The following is a 23739-nucleotide window of genomic DNA, read 5'->3' on the forward strand; positions in this document are numbered from 1 at the left end:
TTGTAACAGTATCATGAATGATGACTGAATTCAAGGTTAGGATAGTAAAAACAAATTAAAAACAACTCTGAAAAAGAAACCACTCCTTTGTACTTACTTTAATTCACAATTTCGGATAGACTGAGGTAAAGTTGTCTTTTGTAATATAGTATTTTTACCTAAATATCTGAAAATGTCATCAATGCTATCTCAGCACAGAGCTGGGCCATGATAGAAATGGATCTGTCATAACAATAAATAAATAAATAAATAAATAAATAAATAATAAATAAATAAAAATATTTTTTTTAACTAAAAAGTATATGTTCCATATGGTATTTAATAAATTGTTTGCCAAAAATTTTAAAAATAGGTTGCTAGTTTTTTTAAGTCTTATGTCCTTGACTGTTAAATTAATATTATTTTAATCATTCTCTTGGTTAGCATGTCATAATGCAGGTGAAAAAACAAGCATCTGTTTTTTTAAAGTGCAGATGGGAATAGACAGATGATTCTGAGTAACCTTCTTCACATGATATTTTTAAGAATGAGCTTGTGTACCAAGGTGTTAAACTGCGATAAAATATGAGAAACATGTCTTCTGAAGAGGAGCCTGAGACGAAAGTGTTAAATTTCACTTTGACAGGTACACTGAGAACCTGAGGAAACCTCTTTTAGACCTGACAAATTCCTAGCCTGCAGCTAGTTACTATGTTAAAACAAAATCTATTTCACTTTAACATAATCTTATCTGTAGTTTTTTTTTTTTTTAACATTACATGTTACAGGAATAAATGTAGTTTTATGATATTGCTTTCATAAATTGAACTATCCAAAGAGATACTACTAACATTTCTCATGGCCTTTGCTGTTATGTACAACTTAGCAAAGTAATTAAATTAGGGTTATATTGAATGTGCACAGGATGGTGTTCTGGAAGAAAGGGCAACCACTGTTACATGATACTGGCTAAGGCAGAAATTGCCTTTAAGCCAAATGCTTTGATGGTCCCTCTTCGACAGTTGTCTTTAAGAGTGCTTAAGCCGATGCCTAAAATATCTTGGCAAACTGATCCATGACTTCTTAGTCTGAAGTGTTTATTTGAATGAGTCCAGCAACTGCTTCTGTGCTTCTTGCAGTGCCATGAACATGTTCTGGAAGTTGAAACAAGCCTTCATTGACAGCAGGGATAATTATCCTGCTACATTCACAAGCCATTTTAAATTTTGCCAAGCACCTTTTAATGCATTGTTCAAAATGCTTAAGTCATAGGAGCGGTTTCATATTGAAGGAAAAGAACAATCAATTCTTTAAAAAGAAGAGCTCTAAAGATGGAACAAAAGTTCCTTATTTGGCCCAAATTTAGTATAAACAAACACACAAAAAAACAAAACAAAAGCAAGGTGAATAGAATACTTTATTTTGCAGATGTTACAACATAATTTTCATATTTTATGAAGTCTGTTGAGTGGTCCATCAGATGTTTTTTTTCTTACTCAGCAGCATCAGACTGAAATGAGAAAAGAAAAAAGAATGATGTTTATTTGACAATATTCATATCAGTTTACAACACTTGGGCCATTACTTGTATGTGGCTGACATGGCCTTTGATGTGGGCCAGGCTACTTTTCAAATAAACCAGTCAACACTGTATGAATGGGCTCTGTTGGCAACAAGATCTGGTCATAAATTTAGAGCACAGTTGGGATTCCCATTGAGTTATAGTGACTTCCACATTGCTTAACTCTCAGAGCACTTAAGCCAACAAGCAGCTAGAAGTGCAGTAGCTGAAGTCCTGCAATGACTACTGGATTACAATAAGCCAATTGTCATTCCAGAACAGTGTCTCACTTTTCCAGGCATTCACTGACTCAATAAGCCTCAATAAGCAATAACATAAAGTAAAACATTAGCATGTTAACATTTTATTGCTTGTAAATCATGGTGATATGTAGGATAATTCTTTATAATAAAAATGTGAACACTACATACTACTTCAGGTGTCCTGAAAAAAGTCATATTGAGCTATATTGTCCTGTTAGCCGAATTCCACTCACTGAGTTATATTGACATATTGTAGATTATTGCAATATGTCACAATATGGTTCTAATGTGTAATTAACTGAGAGTATTGTCCAAATAGGTACCTTTCCAACATCACGGCTCTTGGCTCTGAGCTTGTTGACCTGAGACTCAGCGATGTCAGCACGCTCCTGAGCCTCCTCCATCTCATGCTGGACTTTCCTGAGTCTGGACATGTGGGTGTTGGCCTGCTCCTCCTAAAAATAAAATTAAATGATTCATAAACAGTTTTCCACAAACAATTATTGATTAGGTTTTTGGCTCAGTAATAGAAATATTAGCTGTTCAAGTATTTTACTTACAGCCTTCTCGGCCTGTCTCTTGTAAGCCTTTACTTTGAGCTGCAGCTTGTCCACCAGATCCTGAAGTCTGGTGATGTAATTCTTATCCTCCTCAGTCTGCAGTCATTGTAGATTGTCACTCAAATTTTTTTTCTGTTTTTAAAACTGGTAATTTGATAAATTGGAAGTAAAAAAAAAAATAAATACCTGGTAGGTCAGCTCATTAACTCTCCTCTCATATTTGCGGACTCCTTTAACAGCATCAGCTCCGCGTTTCTGCTCGGCTTCAACTTCAGTTTCCAGTTCACGCACCTATTTTGTGAAAATAAAATATTTATATTTTACAAAAGTACAGAATAGGAGCCATTATGAGACCCATATATAGTTTTTTTTTTATTTTTCTTAAATTGAGATATTAAAAAGCTATTACAGTTCATACCCTCTGCTCCAGTTTCTGGAGCTGCTTCTTGCCACCCTTCATGGCGAGGTTCTCAGCCTCATCCAGCCAGTGCTGCAGGTCCTTGACTGTAACCTCGAGGTTCTTCTTCATCCTCTCCAGGTGAGCACTGGTGTCCTGCTCCTTCTTCAGCTCTTCAGCCATCATGGCAGCCTGAAAAAATGGGTGTTAAACAGCAATATTTGAACACTGGAAAAATTCAACTTGTGTTTGTTGAGACACCAATTTATGTAGATGTTATGTAATAAAAAGGGGTTGCAATTAGATTATTTTTGATATTTAGACATGGTCTCCAGTTGGTCCAGAGCCTCTTCATAGGAGTTCTTCCAGCTGTCACTTCCATTGCTTGGCTGATCATTGGGAAGTCGTAGGGGTTGGTGGTGATCAGCAGAGCATCTGAAACAATAGAAACAAATCATTCTAGCTACTTTGTCTTACAAGTTGCACTTTTCTACATTCAAATTTCAAGTATTTGATCATTTACCAATGAGCTCAGGCTTGTGGCCTGTCATAAGCTGATAGAAGATATGGTAGCTCCTCTCAGCAGACAGCTGGAAGGTGACACGGGACTTCTCCAGCAGATCTAAGAATTACATACATATAAGTAAGCACTTTGATAAGGAAATCATGGTACAGATTATAAATTAATAATAGATAACACTGATTACATCATATGTTTTACTTACATGTTTCAATATCAGCTGAGGCCAGCTTTCCACTTGTACCAAAGTGGATCCTGATGAATTTACCCTAAGCAAAATTAATAGCCTCTATCGGAAATCAACAATTAACTATCAATGAACATTTAAGCATTGTCTTAGCTTACAAAACGGGAAGAGTTGTCATTCCTCACAGTCTTGGCATTACCATAAGCCTCTAGCAGAGGGTTAGCAGCAACAATTTGGTCCTCAAGGGAGCCCTGCACATTGACATTTGTAACTATTTTTGCAATGTGTACCTAAGTATACGCAGTTGAAACCTGTTTCTTCTTTTAACACATAATCACCTGGATTTTTCCAGAGCTTTGCTGCGCTTGGTCCTTTTTGCTACCCAATGCTGCAATAGTTGCAAAGTACTGGATGACACGCTTGGTGTTGACAGTCTTGCCAGCACTGGATTCTCCGCTGAGATACAAGAGACATGTTTTGCCTATCAACTTCATTTTTGTACCTTTTGTAAAATTTAGTTTGTGCAACACTCACGTAATCAGGACAGACTGGTTCTCACGATCTGCAATATACACCATAATACTTTAGTAGCTGGAGTAAGTTCATGTCAACGTAAGTATGTTCTTTCTTTCAATTTCTTTTGGGAAAACACTTTAGTCTTTGCTTTACCTGTGAGCATGAACTGATAGCCATTGTCAGAGATGGAGAAGATGTGGGGTGGAGCCTCAATCCTCTTCTTGCCTCTGTATCCTGCTACAACAACAGCATCATACACAGTCAGCCACTTGTAGGGATTTACGACCACACAGAACAACCCGGAGTAGGTCTGTTGTAGTAGAAGACACAAAGAATTTTTCACCAAGCATTGCAGAGAGATATTTAAATGTTATCATTACCCTTGGTACGAAAACAAACTCACGTAGATCATCCAGGATGCAAAACGATCTTTCAGGTTGTACAACACACAAGGCTCGTTGAGGTGGGTCATCATTGCCATGTCCTCAATTTTGTCAAACTTTGGAGGATTCCTGGGATGGATATCGTCCTCTTTGACGGTTACCGTCTTCAATAAAAATAGTTGTTTTGCTTGAATCTTATGTAAGAAGGTGGCAACAAATGTTAAACAAAAATAATCTCTAGTGAAATAAAACTTCTCACCTTTCCTCCGTCAGTCTCGACTGTGGCTTTGCCACTCTCCTTCTTGATGAGTTTACACTTGACGTACAGGTCAGCTTCATTCACCACAAAATAGGCAGTTTTGGCATCAAAAGGAGTACTCTGAGCCTCAATCTTCTCCCTTTCTGACTTCCGGAGGTAAATTGCCGCCGGGCCATACTGCTCCATTTCAGCATCTGTGCTCATGGTGGCACTTTGGTGGAACCTAAAAGTTTACATAAGTTCTTTCATTAGTTTTTTAAAAAATTTTTAAGAATGCCTCTTTTGAAGGGATCTACTTACCTTACCACAGGATCCTGACTGAAAATTACAGATGTCTTGCGTAAACTCAAAGAAGCTATAAATATAGAAAACAACCCAAATTAAAATGTTTTATACTGGCTAACATGTACGTTATTTACATTATTAAACATTTCTCTAGTCTCCAATATATTTAACTAAAACTTTGCAAACCTGAAAAAAATGCAAATATACATTATACATAATTGACTGTTCTCACCTGAGTCAGATGCCTGCCAGTTGGCTCAGGCATTTAGAGTGGCCACTTATATATGCTCAAGTGTGTCTACTCGGCACAAGGGGCTTGCTCAGTTTGGTAAAGTGCAAAATACTCCTCACCTCTTTGTTTGGCAGTGATGTCCCTATTTTGTTTGTAGGGATAGTCATAATCTTCATGTGCAATGGTTTAATGTTTTTCTGTTGGTACAAAAAAAGAGAAGAATCAGGTTTTTTTTATTTATATAAAAATAAATATTAGTAAATTCAATGAAATTAATAATGTGTACAGCATTACCACTAACACTTAAAAGCATCTTTACACATTTAGATTTTTACTGACAGCTTAAAAAACAAGTCCCAGTTTACAAAAGCTTAATAACAAAAGCACCACTAGAATTTATTTGCATAACTTTGTAAAAATTTCCAAATTGTAAACATTGGGTCTGTAATTGTGTCATAAATATTTACAAGGTCTTTTATGTTCACAGTGTTTATAATGCAACATAGCAGGAGTGCACTGCATGGTTTGTAAAGTGTTTTGCCCATTAACCGCCATGATTTATTTAGGCTCAGATTTCAGTTCACACACTTTATGATGTGCGCTTGTCTCCATTTGATTTTAATATCATAGCCAGTGCAGAGTCTCAAGTAGTCAGAAGCGTCAGAATTTCCCCGGTGTATGGTTGCAGGGTGCGCATGCCTCAGATATCTAGTACTAATTTCACACACAGCTATTTCCATCAGTGGTCAGGGAGTCCTGGAAGAGAAACTGGAGAAGAAATGCCAACTCAGTTATTAGCATGAATAACAAGCAATGGAAAGAAATGCTTCAACATAGCTGTAGGTTTTCCTTTTTAGAATTGAAAAAGTGTGACTAACATTACACTTGAGGGCAAATCATGATGATATATTCAAAGAGGGTAGTAAGCGAATTTTTAATGAGCTTTTGACAATTTGAATTAGATAGTAAGTGGCATAAAATTCTCCATTTCAAATTGAGATCACAATATATTTTTATAATTGCTAGCAGTGAACAGGCATTTGATTGTACTTGCCAAAAGCGAGAAACTATATAAGTTACCTGATTTGAGTTTTATTAATCTCAATTTCTTAGCTGAACACATGCATTTAACGTTCCTCATTGTGCACCTTGTTACACATGTAAAAATGTAGCTCTTAATTCCTCTGACCACATTGCACCAGGTTGTTAAAACACCTTCAGAGAGGAACACTACCCAGACAAAATGCAATGGTCAAGCTTGTAATTTTGTCAAAGCCAGGAGAATTATAAGTGAGAATTCTTTGCATCATAGCATCCATTTGTTATGATTTTCACCTGGTTTTTGTGAAGAACTTAGAAACTGAACATATTCAGAAATATTTTCTTAACTGTGGAATAAACCATTTGAGATTCTTTTGATTAGTAACTTATTTTTTATGGCAGTTAATGTGTAATGAAACCTTTCAAAATTGGCAAAGTTTTTTAATTTGTTGACTTAACATTTTCCCCAAGAGGGTAGGACTACATGGACAAAAGTGGAAAGGCATGCAAAAGCCAAGATCACATGTCAGAGTGAATCCACTTTGGAGCCTCCAAAAGTCTGATGTTGCCTCCAGTGAGATGCCGCGTATAACTCTTGTTGTTCAGCTTAAAATGCTCAATTCTTTATAAGCTTCTATCATTTTTAAGTTCTTTTTTATTCCAGCAAGTAAATTGTGCTCCTAACAGAAATGTCTAGAGATGTAAATAAGCATAAAAACCCTTGAATCTATAAATTTGGATTGGTAACTGCAAGATGTGCAACAAATATCTGAAGGTTGGCAATTGCACTTTGACAGCAAATCAAAATAAAATCAAATCTAAATGTATTTGTATTTCACCTTTCAGCAACAGAACATTTCAAAGTGCTTTACATCATAAACACACACAGACACACGCACACAACAGCATTGTTGAGGACACTCTCTACAGCTATTCCTTGAGCCAACTTTTTTGTGTATCATTTGTTCTTTTTTCATTCATTATTTTTAGTATTTTGCTCTAAATTTGAGATTCAGTGGATGACAGTTTAAAATTTGGTTGACCAAAAATCATGTTGTTCTACAAAGTAGTAGTAAACTGAATTGTACTCATCTTTCATTTAGTTTCATCATTCCACTAAATTTTATGCTGCAATTATGTAAATTTGAGTTTTTCTAAAACTTAAACAGACACAATCTGACAAGCGGTGATAGTTTGAAGTAATTTTCTTTTGTTTAACATAATAATTTCATAAGAGTCTTGCAAAAAGTAAATGTGTTATCTTCAACCATGTGGCTGTATAGTTTTGCTTAATTACAGTACTGTTAGACAGACTCCCCGTCTAACAGTAGAATGAGTAACCGAAAATACTCTTTGAACATGTTACTCCTGAGAAAAAACATTTTTAGTATTCATCTGATGTTAATTTTCTATGTCAAGAAAATGCACTCCAATACACAACATGATAGTGCTTAGTTTTTATTTAAGTATTACAGTGGAAAAAGAATTCAACAGTTGGTTCATATTTTATGAACTCCGTTGAAAAGCTTGATGAAGGCCTGGTCTCTTATTCAGCAGAATCGCTCTGAAAAACAAGGAAAAATGGACATTAAATGACTTTAAATTAAATGGTTTGAAGAGCTGATGGAGCTTGTCATAAAGAAAAGTATGAAGTTTCACTTATATCCTGACACATTTTGATTTTCATGCATAGTATAAAATAAAATCAGCATGTGATTGCATTAGGTTTTGTAGTATATTTCGAAGGGAGATGGGAAGGAAAATGTTACCTTTCCAGCATCACGGCTCTTGGCTCTGAGCTTGTTGACCTGAGACTCAGCGATGTCAGCACGCTCCTGAGCCTCCTCCATCTCATGCTGGACCTTCCTGAGCTTGGACATGTGGGTGTTGGCTTGTTCCTCCTGAAAGTTTTGAAATTGCAATTATTTAGTTCACATAAATGTAAAAAGAATGCTTTGCAATGTTCTATCTTAAAGGAAACATTATTTGTCTGATGACAGACAACCACTTACCGCCTCCTCAGCCTGTCTCTTGTAGGCCTTCACTTTGAGCTGCAGCTTGTCCACTAGGTCCTGAAGTCTTGCCAGATTCTTTTTGTCCTCCTCGGTCTACAGACATAAACGAAATGTTTGTAAAGACTTATTGTAAACATGACAAATAGTATACAGGGAAATAGGAATGTTATTTGGTATTAGAGGTACTTAGTAAGTGTTTAGAAAACACAGAAGATAAAATAGTCACCTGGTAGGTCAGCTCCTTAACTCTCCTCTCATATTTGCGGACTCCTTTAACAGCATCGGCTCCACGTCTCTGCTCACTTTCAACTTCAGTTTCTAGTTCACGAACCTGTTTAAAGATGTTGAAAAAGGACACAATTCAATATTACTATAATTATATATTACAATTATACTATGTGCATTACAGCAAAGATTGTTCATACCCTCTGCTCCAGTTTCTGGAGCTGCTTCTTGCCACCCTTCATGGCGAGGTTCTCAGCCTCATCCAGCCGGTGCTGCAGGTCCTTGACTGTAACCTCCAGGTTCTTCTTCATCCTCTCCAGGTGAGCACTGGTGTCCTGCTCCTTCTTCAGCTCTTCAGCCATCATGGCAGCCTGATAAAATGGGTGTTAATCAGCAATATTTGAACACTGGAAAAATTTTACTTGTGTTTGTTGTGACAGCAATTTATGTAGATGTTATGTAATAAAAAGGGGTTGCAATTAGATTATTTTTGATATTTAGACTGACATCAGTGATAGCCTTTTTGGCCTTGTCCTCAGCGTTTCTGGCTTCCTGAACTGCATCGTCCACCTCACCCTGAACCTGGACCAGATCACTTTCCAACTTCTTCTTGGTGTTCAGAAGGCTGGTGTTCTGAAAGTTAATCAGAATGATACAATTTAGAAGTGTGGCTTGCATGACTTGGAAAGGCCTAGTTTCTTGTGAATAACTAAAACCCAACCTGAGAGTGCAGAAGTCCAACACGCTCACTGGCATCGACCAACTCCTGCTCGGCCACTTTACGTGATCTCTCTGTTTGCTCCAGAGCGGCTCTCAGCTCCTCAATCTCAGCTACCATCAGACCGTTCCTGCGCTCCACCATGGCCACCTGCTCCTTCATGTCCTCCTGTCCTCTGACAGCATCATCAAGGTGCAGTTGGGCATCCTAACAGCAATATAAATTTGGATGTCAGAATGGTTTCCCTCTAAAAGTCTTTTCATTTTTGTTTAATAACAAACTCACCTTGAGTTGTCCCTGGACATTCCTCAGTTGTTTCTGGGCCTCGGCAGCCTGTCTGTTGGCGTGGCTCAGCTGGATCTCCATCTCGTTCAGGTCTCCCTCCATCTTCTTCTTGACTCTCAGGGCATCATTCCTGCTCCTGACCTCAGCATCAAGTGTACTCTGCATGGAGTCAATCACCCTCTGGCTGTTTCTCTTGATCTGCTCCATTTCTTCATCCTTCTCTGCCAGCTTCCTGTCAATCTCGCTCTTGACCTGGTTGAGCTCCAGCTGGACGCGGAGAATCTTAGACTCTTCATGCTCCAGGGTGCCCTTGAAAGTTCAAGCATATAACAAGGTTAGATGACAGACATATAAAGGTATGAGAGTATGCATATGTAGATGTATTTTATAAATTGTTGTTCATTTGACGAGAAAAGTTTTACCTCGGCTTCTTCTAGTGCAGCCTGAATTTCAGACTTCTCAGTCTCCACGCTCTTTTTAGCTTTCTCCAGCTCATGGATGCTCTTACCAGTCTCACCAATCTGTTCAGTCAGATCTGAGATCTCCTCTGCAATGAAAAGTAAATAAAAAAAATGAAGATGTGTCGTAGAAATCTGCCAAATATAGACTTTTAAGAAATTTCAGAATTAATCACTCTCCATTAGCTTTATCAATAGACAATTGATTAAGCTAATGGAGGCTGAAGCATAAAAATGATCTGTGTCTCAGTAATTTTGGAGTTGCTCAACTCCTTGAATAATCAGGAATTACATACGCTGCAGGTTCTTGTTCTCTCTCTTCATGGTCTCCAGTTGGTCCAGAGCCTCTTCATAGGAGTTCTTCATCTTGAACAGCTCAGTGCTCAGGGAGCGAGCCTCCTTTTGGGCTCCTTCCAGCTCAGCCTGGCTCTCTTCATACTTCTGCTTCCACTCAGCAAGAACCTACATTTGTATGGATAGAGCAATTGATTTAAGTACAATCTTAAGTACAATGTCTTGCTTTGGGTAAAGATAATTTTAGGTTCAAGAACAGTACCTTGTCAAAGTTCCTCTGCTTCTTGTCAAGGTTGGCAGCCAGAGAATTAGCTCTCTCCACATCAATCATGAGGTCCTCCACCTCACCCTGGAGCCTCTGTTTGGTCTTCTCCAAAGAGGCACACTTGGAGTTCACAGCCTCAATGGATTCCTCAGCCTCCTGCAAGCGCTGGGCAAGCTTTTTCCTGGATTAAAAAGGTGTGTTGTTTGGCAAGAACTCATGATAAAAATTACACATAATTAAACTGAAACATTCATTATGACTCACTTGGCCTCCTCCAGCTCCTCAGTGCGCTGGATGGCATCAGTCTCATATTTGGACCTCCACTGAGCCACCTCACTGTTGGCCTTAGACATGCCTCTCTGCAGCTCAGCTTTGGCCTCCTGCTCCTCCTCAAACTGCTCTCTGAGCAGATCACAGTCATGGCGGGCTGACTGAACAGCATGGGCCAGGGCATTCTTGGCCTGGACAACACAAAGTTGAGTGTGTAATGATTTGTCAATTGACCTCATCATACATGACAAAAGAATATATAAACAGACTTTTCTACCTTCACTTCCTCCTCAATGTGTCTCTTGAGCTCCTCAATCTGCTGAGTGAAAGCCTGCTTGCCTCTTGTCAGCTGAGAAACAAGAGCCTCTTTCTCCTCAAGTTGACGACCAAACTCACCTGTGAAAGTCAAAAATTCATTATTTCTGAAATATTTTAATCAATATAGAACACAGGTTTAAGGTCAGGTGAATTACCATTCTCTGTCTGGAGTCTTGCTTTCTGTGCATTAATGTCATTCAGCTGGCGGACATTCTCATCATTTTTAGATTTGATTTCACTGAGTTGATCCTCAAGAGTTCTGCACATTTTCTCCAAGTTGCCCTGAACCCATTAGAAGTTAATGTAAAAGGTAATTATGAACCACAATTTGTGTGTCTGACATGTACTATCCACTCACCTTGGCTTTTGCAACAGCCTCCATGTTGCTGGACAGGTCATCAATCTCCATCTTGTACTCACTCTTCTCCTTCTCCAGCTTCTGCTTGACGCGCTGCAGGTTGTCGATCTGCTCTCCCAGCTCAGCAACGCTGTCGGCCTGCTTCTTGCGGAGAGCTGCAGCAGTGGCTTCGTGCTGCAGGGTGGACTCTTCAAGGTCACGGCGCAGCTTCTGGAACTCAGCCTCACGCTTCTTGTTCATCTCAATCTGAGCAGCTGTGGCTCCACCAGCCTCCTCAAGCCTCTCGCTGATCTCCTCAAGCTCTCTGGACAGGTCAGCTCTCTGCTTCTCTACCTTAGCTCTAGCAGCCCTCTCAGCCTCAATCTCCTCTTCAAGCTCCTCAATACGAGCCTAGAAATCAAATGCATTGAAGTAATCACTCAAGATCACTCTGCGAAAAAACTGAAGAAAAATTCAGCCAGGGGCAATTAAGGTTAAACAGTATTACCTGAAGTTCCTTGATCTTCTTTTGAAGCTGAGCTCCAAGGGACTGTTCATCCTCAATCTTGCTGAGAAGCTGACTGATTTCAAAGTCCTTCCTGTATTTCAGAAAGCAGTGTTGAGCTCAATTTTCTGACATGAGACTATCATATGTTGAAAAATAAAGATAGTCTGCACTCACTTCTTGATTTTCTCCTCAGACTGCTGCTTGTCATTCTCCAGATCCATAATGGATTCCTGGGCCAGTTTTAGATCTCCTTCAAGCTTTCTCTTGGCTCTCTCAAGGTCCATACGGAGTTTCTTCTCTTGCTCCAATGAGCCCTCAAGCTATTGTATAATAGGTACATTCAAACACACTAATCAATCAATACAAAGACTGCATCATTAGGCTAATGCCGAATGAGAAAGACAAATAAACTGTTTTCTTACATCGTCCACTTGCTGTTCCAGCTTTGTCTTGGCCTTGGTCAGAGTGTTGACTTTGTCTTCCTCTGCCTGGAGATCATCCAGTGTTTGCTGATGGGCCTCTTGGAGGGCTTTCTTCTCCTTGGTGAGCTTGGCAATGGCCTCATCCTGAGTTGCCATCTCCTCTGTCAGGTTTTTCACCTAAAGGTTTTGAAATACCCAATTTTAATTGAAGTATAGTGTTGTAGATTTCATAAATTCTATGGATTGGCTTAATATATTCTGATAATGGTGTCTCAGTGATGTGAACCTTGTTTTCAGTGGCATGTTTCTCCTTCTCCACTTTAGCCAAGGTGAGCTCTAAGTCATCAATGTCCTTCTTCAGCTCAGAGCATTCATCCTCCAGCTTCCTCTTCTTGGCAGTCAGCTCAGCGTTGATTTCCTCTTCATCCTCCAGTCTCTCGGTTGTCTCCTTGAGTTTGGCCTCAAGCTGGATCTTGCTCTTAATCAGCCCTTCACATCTTTCCTCAGCATCTGAGAGATTTTCAACTTCCTATGATTGAGGATAAGTAAAATAATGTTAATGTTCTCCTTTTATATAAATAGTTCTTTGATAATAGAATCCATGATTAAACGATATCTGGTAATTGTTGTCACAAATCTAATATTTATAGCCTCAGTCTCAAAACATAACCCCACTCTTGTGTTAAGTACAGAGTTAAACATGGGAACTGTATGGTTTAATAATCACACATGAATAAAAGAAATCTGCCTACTCACAGCAGCCACTTGAAGCTGCAAGTCATTCTTCTCCTGGAGCAGGGAGACCATTTTCTCCTCCAGTTCCTTCTTCTTGGCCAAAGCAGCAGCCAGGTCTGTCTGCATTTTTTCATAGTTCTCCTTCATATTCTGCAACTCCTTCTCAGTCTCTGCACTCTTCAGCAGAGGCTTGATCTTGAAATAGAGGTTCATCCATGGCCAGTTCTTCACATTCATGAAGGAACGGACATTGTATTGAATTGTATAGATGGCATCTCTGAAAACAGAGTTATTTTGTTAACACAAAATATACCGTATTTTCCGCACTATAAGACGCACCTAAAAACCTTCAATTTCCTCAAAAGCCGACAGTGCGCCTTATAATCCGGTGCGCCTTATATATGGACCAATATTGAGCCACAACAGGTCCAGCAACGGACCTTACCACAGGGGCCGCGTTTCATTGGCTAATGCCCATTTTAGGTCACAGTGCAGCTACCACGTGCGTGACCGTCTCACAAACACAAGCTACACAAAACCATGAATGCCGACTTACCCAGCCTTGCAAGAACAATAGGCATCAGTGATCTTGTCCACAGCTATATTTATGCTGAGGGTGTGAGGATCTGCTGTTTTCCTCATCTATCGGTAGCTTTTAGCTGTGACGCGCACAATGTTGGAGGCATCCAGTGGCTCAAACACCTTGATGTCGTCCAAAAAAGATGACATGAACTTGTTGGTTCCCCTGTCCATTGTCGTGGCTGATATGTTGTGAAAATCCGGCAGAAATGCTACGCTAATTAACTCAGATCGAAATGAAAGACGTCATGTTTACACAGACATGCAGTAGGCTGCTTACGTAGTTGGTCCACTACGGTAAGCAGCCGCCAACTTCTTTTTCCCCCGTAGAAGAAGTAGTGCGCGGTGCATGCTGGGATAGTTGTCAGAACACTGGTTTGTTAATAAAGTTTGATAATACATTTAAAGGGGGGGAGGGGCAGGGGAAGAGAGACAGAGACTGCAGCGGCAGCGTGTCGGTTGGTCTGTGTTACCCAGAAAGCAGTTGGGCATAATATCGCAACACCAACACCGTGAGTGAAACAACGACTGGGCCAGCCTACTATATAAAGTACTCGGGGACCATTTCTTTATTAATGTGGATGTGTAATAATAGAGTATGAAGCGTCTATTCTATGCGCCTTATAATGCGGTGCGCCTAATGTATGAAAAAAGTCCTAAAATAGGCCATTCATTGAAGGTGCGCCTTATAATCCGGTGCGCCGTATAGTGCGGAAAATACGGTACATGTACTCTGATGCAAAAGTTTGAACTTTCTGAGCAGCGGGTTGTGTGAACTGTTGGGTTTTGCAGTGGAATACAGAGTCATGTATTCCTTTTTTCAGTGTTTTTATTCTATTGTACCTCCTCTCTGTCATCTTCACAAACTCCTTCCTCATGACGTATCCTCTGCAGAGCGCCTGAGTCATGGTAACCAATGAAGCCAGTTTTTCATCTCTCATCTCCTCAAGAGTACCCAGAAGGCCAGCTTTGAAGAACACCTATAATAGCAAAACATTTGCAAGTTAAAACACGTGGATACAAAGGAATCGTTTCCAGCAATGTCATTAATGTCTTCTTCCAACATACCTTAGTGTGTCCAAACTTGTACTGAGTGTGGTCCACATCAATGGAGCCCAGCAGCTTCTCTGAAGCCTTTTTGTTGTCAATAAACTGTCCCTCAGGGATAACACTGGCATTCAATACCTTGTATCTATGAGAGAAGGTGGACTTTGCTTTTTTCCATCTTCACATCTGAAAACATTTCTTCACATTTAGAAAGACAACAGCAGCTACCTCTGCTTGAAGTCACCGTAGAGGATTCTGCTAGGGAAGCCCTTTCTGCAGATCCTGATGCCCTCCAGCACACCGTTACACCTCAGCTGGTGGATGACCAAGAAGTTCTCCATAAGACCTGACGGTTGGTAATATATTTAGTGAAAATTTATTTAACAGTGTCTCCAAACAATATCATGTAAAATGTCTTAATGTTAACTTACTGTAAATTTCTAAGCCTGAGCTTCTTACCTGGGGTCTTTGACTCATTAGGAATCAGGCAACGCACAAAGTGAGGATGAGTGCTCCTCAAGTTGGTCATCAGCTTGCCCAAGTTCTCCTGTAGATCAGGATCATAAAATTATTCTATTGATGATTTTAAACCATTACTTTTATGACAGTTCTCGACAAATTGTCCATACCCTGAAAACCGCAGACACAGTCTGGAAGGAACCACCCTTCTTCTTGCCACCCTTCTTGCCACCACCACCAGACTCAGCTGAAATTATGACAGTGAAAACAATGGTAGTAAATCATTACTGATGTAAAGCTCCCTTTACCTTAACAGTACAATTTAATCACATATTTATTGTAGATATGTTTGAAAGTCGTCTTAGTGGTAGGATTTAGGTTCCACGACATAAAACGAACTTAAAAAGCGACTCTTCAAATATTTTGTTTCTTGGGCACTGATTCCAAGTTTTAGAAAATCTGACACTGTGTGTGTATTCAGGGGGTTTCCCACATGTTAAATTAATCTATTCAATTAATTTAAGGTTATCTGTTCATTTTGCTGGTTCTTACCCTCAGCTGAAGCATGAGTTGCATACAGGAAGCACAGCAACTTGTTTCCAGACTTCTGGTAGAGCTGAACCACTGACTCATTCAGTGGGTCCTTGTTCTTGTCCAGCCAGCCAGTGATGTTGTAGTCCACTGTACCAGCATAGTGAACCAGGGAGAAGTGAGCCTCAGCTTTGCCCTTTCCAGGCTTGGGTTTCTCAAAGGCCCTGTTCTTGCCAAGATGCTGATCAATCAGCTTGTTCTTGAAAGTTGTATCAGAGGCTTTGGGGAACATGCACTCCTCTTCAAGGATGGAGAAGATGCCCAATGGCTGTGAATAATTTCCAATTTAAATTACAACTCAAATTTAAAATGATGTATCATATCCATAAAAAAATGGGATATTATTAGTTTAAGCTGAGTAATACAGCAACTCACCTTCTCAATAAGCTCAATGCAGGCAGCCAAGTCCATACCGAAGTCAATGAACTCCCAATCAATGCCTTCCTTCTTGTACTCCTCTTGCTCCAGGACAAACATGGTGTGGTTGAAGAACTGTTGCAGTTTCTCATTGGTGAAGTTGATGCAGAGCTGCTCCAAGCTGTTGAACTGTAATTATTGATAGTTGTTTATCTTCCTATGAAATCAAAAATGGTTTACATTGCTTTTTGATGTTATTCATTACTCACATCAAAGATCTCAAAACCAGCAATGTCCAAGACTCCAATGAAGAAGGCTCTTGACTGCTTTGTGTCCAGCATCTCATTGATACGGATGACCATCCACAAGAACATTTTCTCATAGACAGACTTGCACAGAGCGCTGACAGCATTGTTGACCTAGAAGTGAAAATTGTCAGCTTTTCTTAGTTAACAAATACAAATAAACAAACTGCTTAGAATCACAGCTGGTTTAAATTACCTGTGGGACGGTCTGACCTTTGGTGACCATCTCATTTCCGACTTTGACTCTTGGGTAGCACAGAGCCTTCAGCATATCAGCTGAGTTCAGACCAAAGAGGTAGGCAATTTTATCAGCCACTTTTGGAAAGAAACAAAACACATGGTTAAAAAAATAATGTAATTTTAAACTTTTTTCTCTGTACAGGATTTGAATGTTGTTTTATAAATTACCCTCAGTGCCATCTGGTTCAGCCTGCTCCTCACGCTGCTTCTGCTTGAACTTCATGTTGCCATGATGCATCACAGCACCAGTGAGCTTGTAGATGTTGAACTTCTCATCAGCATTGAAACCCAAGATATCAATAGCAGTCTGTGTAGAGAAAGAAGTTTTAAGTACACTAAACAGATGTTTTAAGACATTTCTTTTTTTTAAAACTCAAATATTCTTTTACATCTGTAGCGATGAACTCCTCTACATCATTTATACTCTTGACAGTGATTTCACCCTGGCTGATCATTGGGAAGTCATAGGGGTTGGTGGTGATCAGCAGAGCATCTGAAAAAACAGAAACAAATCATTGTAGCTTCTTTGTCTTATAAGTTGCACTTTTCTACATTCAAATTTCAAGTATTTGATCATTTACCAATGAGCTCAGGCTTGTGGCCTGTCATAAGCTGATAGAAGATATGGTAGCTCCTCTCAGCAGACAGCTGGAAGGTGACACGGGACTTCTCCAGCAGATCTAAGAATTACATAAATATAAGTAAGCACTTTGATAAGGAAATCATTGTACAGATTATAAATTAATAATAGATAACACTGATTACATCATATGTTTTACTTACATGTTTCAATATCAGCTGAGGCCAGCTTTCCACTTGTACCAAAGTGGATCCTGATGAATTTACCCTAAGCAAAATTAATAGCAAGTGTTATATTCTAAAATCAAGCATTAAGTATCAATGAACATTTAAGCTTTGTCGCAACTTACAAAACGGGAAGAGTTGTCATTCCTCACAGTCTTGGCATTACCATAAGCCTCTAGCAGAGGGTTAGCAGCAACAATTTGGTCCTCAAGGGAGCCCTGCACATTGACAGTTGTGAATATTTTTACAGTATGCACCTAAGAATCCACAGTGGAGGCCGGTTTCTTCTTAAAACGAATAAATCACCTGGATTTTTCCAGCAGCTTGGGGCGCTTGGTCCTTTTTGCCACCAAGAGCTGCAATTGTTGCAAAGTACTGGATGACACGCTTGGTGTTGACAGTCTTGCCAGCACCGGATTCTCCGCTGAGGTACAAGAGACACATTTTGACTTATCAACTTCATTTTTGTACCTTTTGTAAAATTGAGTTTGTGCAACACTCACGTAATCAGGACAGACTGGTTCTCACGATCTGCAATGTACACCATAATACTTTAGTAGCTGGAGTAAGTTCATGTCAACGTGAGTATGTTCTTTTTTTTAATTTCTTTTGTAAAAACACTTTAGTCTTTGCTTTACCTGTGAGCATGAACTGATAGGCATTGTCAGAGATGGAGAAGATGTGGGGTGGAGCCTCAATCCTCTTCTTGCCTCTGTATCCTGCTACAACAAGAGCATCATACACAGGCAACCACTTGTAGGGATTCACGACCACACAGAACAACCCGGAGTAGGTCTGTTACAGAAGAAGAGATAATCTATGTTTAGCCATTTCATTGAATACACAGATACGATTTCTCCTTTGAAGTTCTTTGAAATGCAGCTGAGAACTCACGTAGATCATCCAGGATGCATAACGCTCTTTGAGGTTATACAACACACAAGGCTCGTTGAGGTGGGTCATCATGGCCATGTCCTCAATTTTGTCATACTTTGGAGGATTTCTGGGGTGGATGTCATCCTCTTTGACTGTTACAGTCTATTGAAAAAACACGAATAATGTTCTTTTCCCCCAAATGATTTCATTCAATTAATGCAGTGTTTTTATTTTAAGTGGAGTTTGTAAGTTTTTTAGTAATATGATTAATAAGAATATTTACTTTTTTCGATTCCAGTGTTTCAACAGTGGCTTGGCCACCCTCCCTCTTTATGACTTTGCACTTGAGATACATTTCATCAGCATCCGCCACGAAGAAAGCTGTTTTAGCATCAAATGGAGCGGTCTGAGCTTCAATCCTCTCCCTTTCTGGCTTCCGGAGGTAAATGGCGGCTGGGCCATAGGCCTCCATCTCCGCATCTGTGCTCATGGTTGCACTATTTGTGGAGCCTAAACATATGAAACATTTTTAATATAGCCACACAGTAAAGGTAAAACAAAATTACATTAATATAAATTCATAACTGCCTCCTGAAAAATTACCTCAGCTGATGCAAACAGAAATACTTCAGTGTCCTGAGGTGCCAAGGTGCTACAAAGTAAAAAACATAGTTGGGCAAAGTTTTTGTAAAGATTTTATAACTATGTAAGATATTCTAGTGTTTTGGGTGTATAGTTGTCCGATACAGAAACTACATGTGTTCATAGATTTTAACTCAAAAGTAATCAGTAAAGAATGTTTAACATAAATTAAGTGGTTTGCTGTTAAATTGTATCATAAAAATATATGGGACAATTGTACTACACTCACCTTTCTTTGATGCCTGCCAGTTAGAGCAAAAGTCTTGGGCTGCTGCCTTTATATACAACAGCCCAGCCTCCTCAGCATATGTGCCCTACTCAATTTGGTCAGGAATGTTTGACACCTCATTGCTTGAGGTTGATGCTGTCCGAAATAAACAATTGTTTCATATTTCATGATCCCACAGCAAATGGGTTGTCTAGATTAGTTTTAATTAAATAAATAATTAATTAAAACTACATCGGTATTACATGTTGATCCTATAATATTTGATGTTCTATACACTAGCATTTTTTTTAACTTAATTCATTGAAAAGAAAATTGTGAAGCTTCTGCCGTAATTGATTTATGTATTTGTAAATAAACGGCTTAGCCCCCTTAACAAAATTTTAATCTTGACTGTGTTTAAAAAAATATTGGTAATGTTTACCTCCTGGTCAATTGCAAGAATGTACTTAATTGTTGAACGATGATATGTTAACACCTGGGTTATAGGACACGTGAACCTTGTAAATTTCTATATCAAATCTATTAATGAGCTTTGAATTCTCTGAAGGACTGAAATGCCTCAGGCGTCCAAAATAGAATGTTAATGGACTTTCCGTTTGAACTGGACAGGTGTTATAAATCTTCTTGGAATGGATTTTGAAATAAATCCAGCTAAGGTCATTTAACACCAGAAAAAAATGGTTCTCATATATATTATTCATGACCATGGTTTAAGGGAGATAAAAATTTGTACATATATGGAGAGTACTTCATTTAGCAAGTAAAATATTGGGAATTTTCTTAATGCTAAAAATAATCTTGGATTGTACCCAGGATGAGGTTCATGTTTGAAATTCTGCAGGACCTGTCTCTTAATTTGCTCTCCTGCAGTATATGATGATAGTATTACCATGGTCAAAAATAAATTCAGCTTAGGCACAGAGCAATGGTTCGTGTTTGGCATAGGGAAGAAGATATATTTATAGTACACATTTAAATATGTTGTTAGCACCATACCCCAGGTTTATAGAGATTTTTAATCTAAAATGTTATTTATTGTGTTAGATTATTTTTAGATAATGTTCTGAAAATAACCTAAGGTTATTTTAGAGCACTAGCTTATTTTTTTGTCTGGCAATCGCTTGGTCACCTTTAATGTAAATCTCACTCACTGTTGGCCGAAGCACTGTATCAGACTTCAGCTTTGCTTGTTTCTGAGATGTTCTTGAACAACCAATTGACGTTTATCCACACGGACAGTTTGTGTCATATGTGCCTGTGTATATTCCCAGTCGTCTGAGTCATATCTTCTACAACAGGCTTTAATAAAGGACAACTAGATATTTGATCAATTTTTCTTGAAGACGTTTCAACACCGATAGTCAATCAATCAAGTTTTTTGTATAGCACATTTCAGCTATGCAAAACTGCCATGTTCAATTATTTTGAACATGGCAGTTAAAAGTACTTTACATTGTTAAAACATTAAAAAGCATCATATAGTCAACAGCGGAGTCAGCAGTGAAGTTGTGTATGCTGTCCAATGCAACATTTTTACTGTCTTCTACATCAATGAAACCAAATAACTTCATCAACACATGGTAGAACACAGAAGAGTCAGCAGCCTGGGGCAAGATTTAGCTGTACATTTGCACCTCATCACACCTTTGTTGACAATGATGTCCATGTTCTGGACAGAGAGAACATATGGGTGGAAAGAGAGGTGAAGGAAGTAATCTTTGTCAAAAGGGACAAAACAACACTGAAAGAAAGAGTTGCAGTTTCAGCTTTCAAGCATCTGTAACCCTATTTTGAAACTTATTCCAAATAAATGACTTACTCTGTTTAGAGACCTATTCAGGAGTCTTTGTGAATTTTGGAGATTCGCAGTTGAGCAGCTTGGATGCCCATTTTTAAAGTACAATGAGGCTCATCTTCCTTGTAGCATATTGAGTAAATCAATGACTTGGTCGTCCCTCACCTGGCTCCTTTGGGTCTCTTGCTTGTTGTGGGTTGTGTGCTTGGACACTTTGTTGTGATGGGCTTCATTAAAAACTTAGTGAAATTCTGTCTGGTTGTTGTAATTTGGGTTATATTGTTAAAATTTAGACACAGTTGTGTTTTCCACCAGGAAAATTATTCCATGTCTAGCTTGAATAATTTGGTAACACTTTGACGGATTGTGACCCTGTCATAAACATGACATAACACTTATCATGAATATAAGTAAGTCTTCATGAATATTTTTGACTATTGTCATGAAGTGTCATTCGGTAAATCATGACACTTTTAATACAAGGTTGACATTATTTGAAATGTCTTTGTTATGACAACTTGACTTTAACCAAGAAATCATGATCTGACATAAATTTGTTATATATGTATTTCTGATTACACTTTAAAAATTATGTAGGTTTATGTTATTAAAGCTTCGGTAGCCCAGGCTTTATGGTACAAGTTTCTCTGATCTTTGGACAGCCACACCCATCAACTCTGCCTGACATCTGCCAGAGAAGACATTTGATATGACACTGTTTGATGCATTGTGGCGCTACAAAAAATCAAGTTTCAGCGAAGACACAGAGCCTGGGATCACTGGTGTATTAAAAAATCTATCCATCCATTATCATACACGCTTATTCCTTGACAAGGGGGTGCTGGTGCCTATCTCCAGCGGGTGAGAGGTGTCCATTAACGTGCCAGTCCATTAACATGACAGTTATGTTTTTGGACTGTGGGAGGAAGCCGGAATACCTGGAAAGAAACCATGCATACAGGGAAAACATGCAAACTAAATGAAGAAAAAGACCCCGGGCTGGGATTCGAACCCAAGATCTTTTTGGTACGAGACAACAATGCTACCAACTGCACCACTGCGCAGATAAAAAAAATTTGATTGAAATATTAAAAAAAAAATAAAAATAAAAACAACAACTCTTAGCCTGGGGAGGAGGAAGTAAATCCTGGTGACCCAGGCTTTATTTTACTTGCTAGAGGACCATATAAATGCCAGTAAAGGCGAACCCGTTCTGCAAGACCACCTTCCAAATTTTCAATTTTGACACAGGTGGCATAGTTGTTGAACGCGCCGTCATGCCCGGCTTAATGCTCAACCTACCATGAGAGAAAGCTGAAAGTAGAGGAGTGACCAAATAAGGAAAGAAATAGCTTGCGCGCATGTTGTCATAAGACATTGACTTAGCATTTTTTCATTGGTACAAGGACAATCGCACATGGCTTTGGGATTGAAAATTTAATTTCTGGGAAAGAGGGGTGATGTGTGGAAGATATCATATTTTATAAGTCGCCTGTCTAATTTATTTGATGACTGCTCACATTTTCAGACGGGAGTATAAGCTAGAGCAGCACAATCCAAAATAGGACGGCATCTGCTACTGTTGCCTCGTGTGTGAGGGTGCAAAACAGATGACAGAGTACTTATAAGGCGGACCATAAGGCGTTGACTGAGTTACTGACTTGAGGCATCTGTTTTAACCATAGCTACATGTTCAGTTTTACTATGAAGTAGATGCAGGGATACAGTGTAGCAAATGAATTTAAAATATCTTCCTGAGACAGTAAGTGTTTGAAGCCTTTACATATTTTAAAATTGGATTTGCTTTTGTTTTGACGTAAATTCTTCTTGGAAGAGCATTGCTTCACAATAGATGTAAAACTGCACACATAATTTAATAAAACAGTGTTGAATGTCTTTTTCTGCTAAGATGTAGAAGGTCAAAGAGAACAAAACTTTTTAAATTAAAAAAATTGAGGATGATCCCATTCACATTTGAGAAAAAATGTTCCTTTAAAAAGTTTATATATTCCTTGTTGCAGTCCGTGCAGTTGCCTAAGTTCACTAAATGCAAGACACAGAACTACTTCTAAATGTGTCCTTAAAGATATTCTAGCTCCAGTTTTATCTTGTGCATGGCAGTTTCAGAGTATGTTTATTTGTTAATCAGGTTTATATTCCTCTTGAAATGATAATTTTATAGCTTACTCGAAAATCAAAGTTGCCAGAATGCTTGACTTAAGAAATTCCTTTAGTGTTGTAATGAAACTTGTTTTATGAATGTATTAAAATACTGTAAAAGAAAATGCTTCACTCATCCTTTTATTTAAAACACAGATGTCGCTTTGCTTGTGTTATTTTATAATATTTGACCAAATGCAAAGTTATAAAGCTGGCCTTGTGCTTCATACTTTGTAGTGTGGAGTATAATACATTTTTTCCTCAAGTCTTTTAGCCTCTGGTTTTGCACAGGGGTTTACATAAAAGTATTGGAATTGTTATGGTCATTTAGTCAAAAATACCTTTTGAAATTAATCCTCAGTGGACATTATTTTTACCGTTGGTGGGTAAACTGACAACATTCCAACGTTATTCAAAGTTAGTGTTTGATCAAAATCTGACTTTTGTCTTTCTCTGGTGATAAAAAATCATTCTTACTTTAGAAAACAAAAGAAAGCTGGTTTTAAAAGATCTCTTCTCTGTTGAGGAAACATAATGAGGAAACATCTGTCCAATATGGATAAGTGACTAACTCGTTCTAAAGTTATATTTCAAGAAAGTGAAACAAAACCATTGAATGGTA

The 23739-nt window shown here is 38.6% G+C and overlaps 2 protein-coding genes across 2 annotated transcripts; both read right to left on the reverse strand.

Annotated features, from left to right (window-relative positions):
• Positions 1-1975: 1975 nt before the first annotated feature.
• On the reverse strand, positions 1976-4829 carry LOC106915645 (myosin heavy chain, fast skeletal muscle-like). The gene is made up of 14 exons (XM_014983373.2): positions 4626-4829; positions 4387-4530; positions 4137-4293; positions 4002-4029; positions 3806-3923; positions 3626-3718; positions 3486-3549; positions 3284-3382; positions 3059-3195; positions 2782-2952; positions 2550-2654; positions 2364-2459; positions 2127-2258; positions 1976-1984 (listed from the first exon to the last, which is right to left on the reverse strand). Exons 1-14 carry the CDS (start codon positions 4827-4829, stop codon positions 1976-1978), a joined length of 1557 nt encoding a protein of 518 aa, XP_014838859.2.
• A 2796-nt stretch (positions 4830-7625) lies between these two features.
• Positions 7626-18945, reverse strand: LOC106915643 (myosin heavy chain, fast skeletal muscle-like). Its single transcript, XM_014983370.2, has 40 exons — positions 18895-18945; positions 18575-18801; positions 18310-18453; positions 18054-18210; positions 17919-17946; positions 17722-17839; positions 17541-17633; positions 17395-17458; positions 17193-17291; positions 17001-17104; positions 16780-16918; positions 16568-16686; positions 16336-16485; positions 16085-16255; positions 15671-15977; positions 15289-15365; positions 15119-15206; positions 14888-15005; positions 14681-14804; positions 14456-14592; positions 13055-13310; positions 12585-12827; positions 12299-12475; positions 12051-12196; positions 11877-11967; positions 11390-11779; positions 11187-11313; positions 10991-11109; positions 10708-10904; positions 10441-10624; positions 10181-10346; positions 9849-9973; positions 9427-9735; positions 9145-9348; positions 8931-9056; positions 8624-8794; positions 8425-8529; positions 8196-8291; positions 7953-8084; positions 7626-7747 (listed from the first exon to the last, which is right to left on the reverse strand). The coding sequence occupies exons 2-40, from the start codon at positions 18779-18781 to the stop codon at positions 7730-7732; spliced, it is 5826 nt and encodes a 1941-aa protein (XP_014838856.2). The 5' UTR covers positions 18782-18801; positions 18895-18945; the 3' UTR covers positions 7626-7729.
• Positions 18946-23739: the final 4794 nt, after the last annotated feature.

This window comes from Poecilia mexicana, unplaced genomic scaffold, assembly GCF_051168715.1.
Source record: "Poecilia mexicana isolate PSO_F unplaced genomic scaffold, ASM5116871v1 scaffold_8, whole genome shotgun sequence".
In the NCBI taxonomy this organism is placed as follows: domain Eukaryota; kingdom Metazoa; phylum Chordata; class Actinopteri; order Cyprinodontiformes; family Poeciliidae; genus Poecilia; species Poecilia mexicana.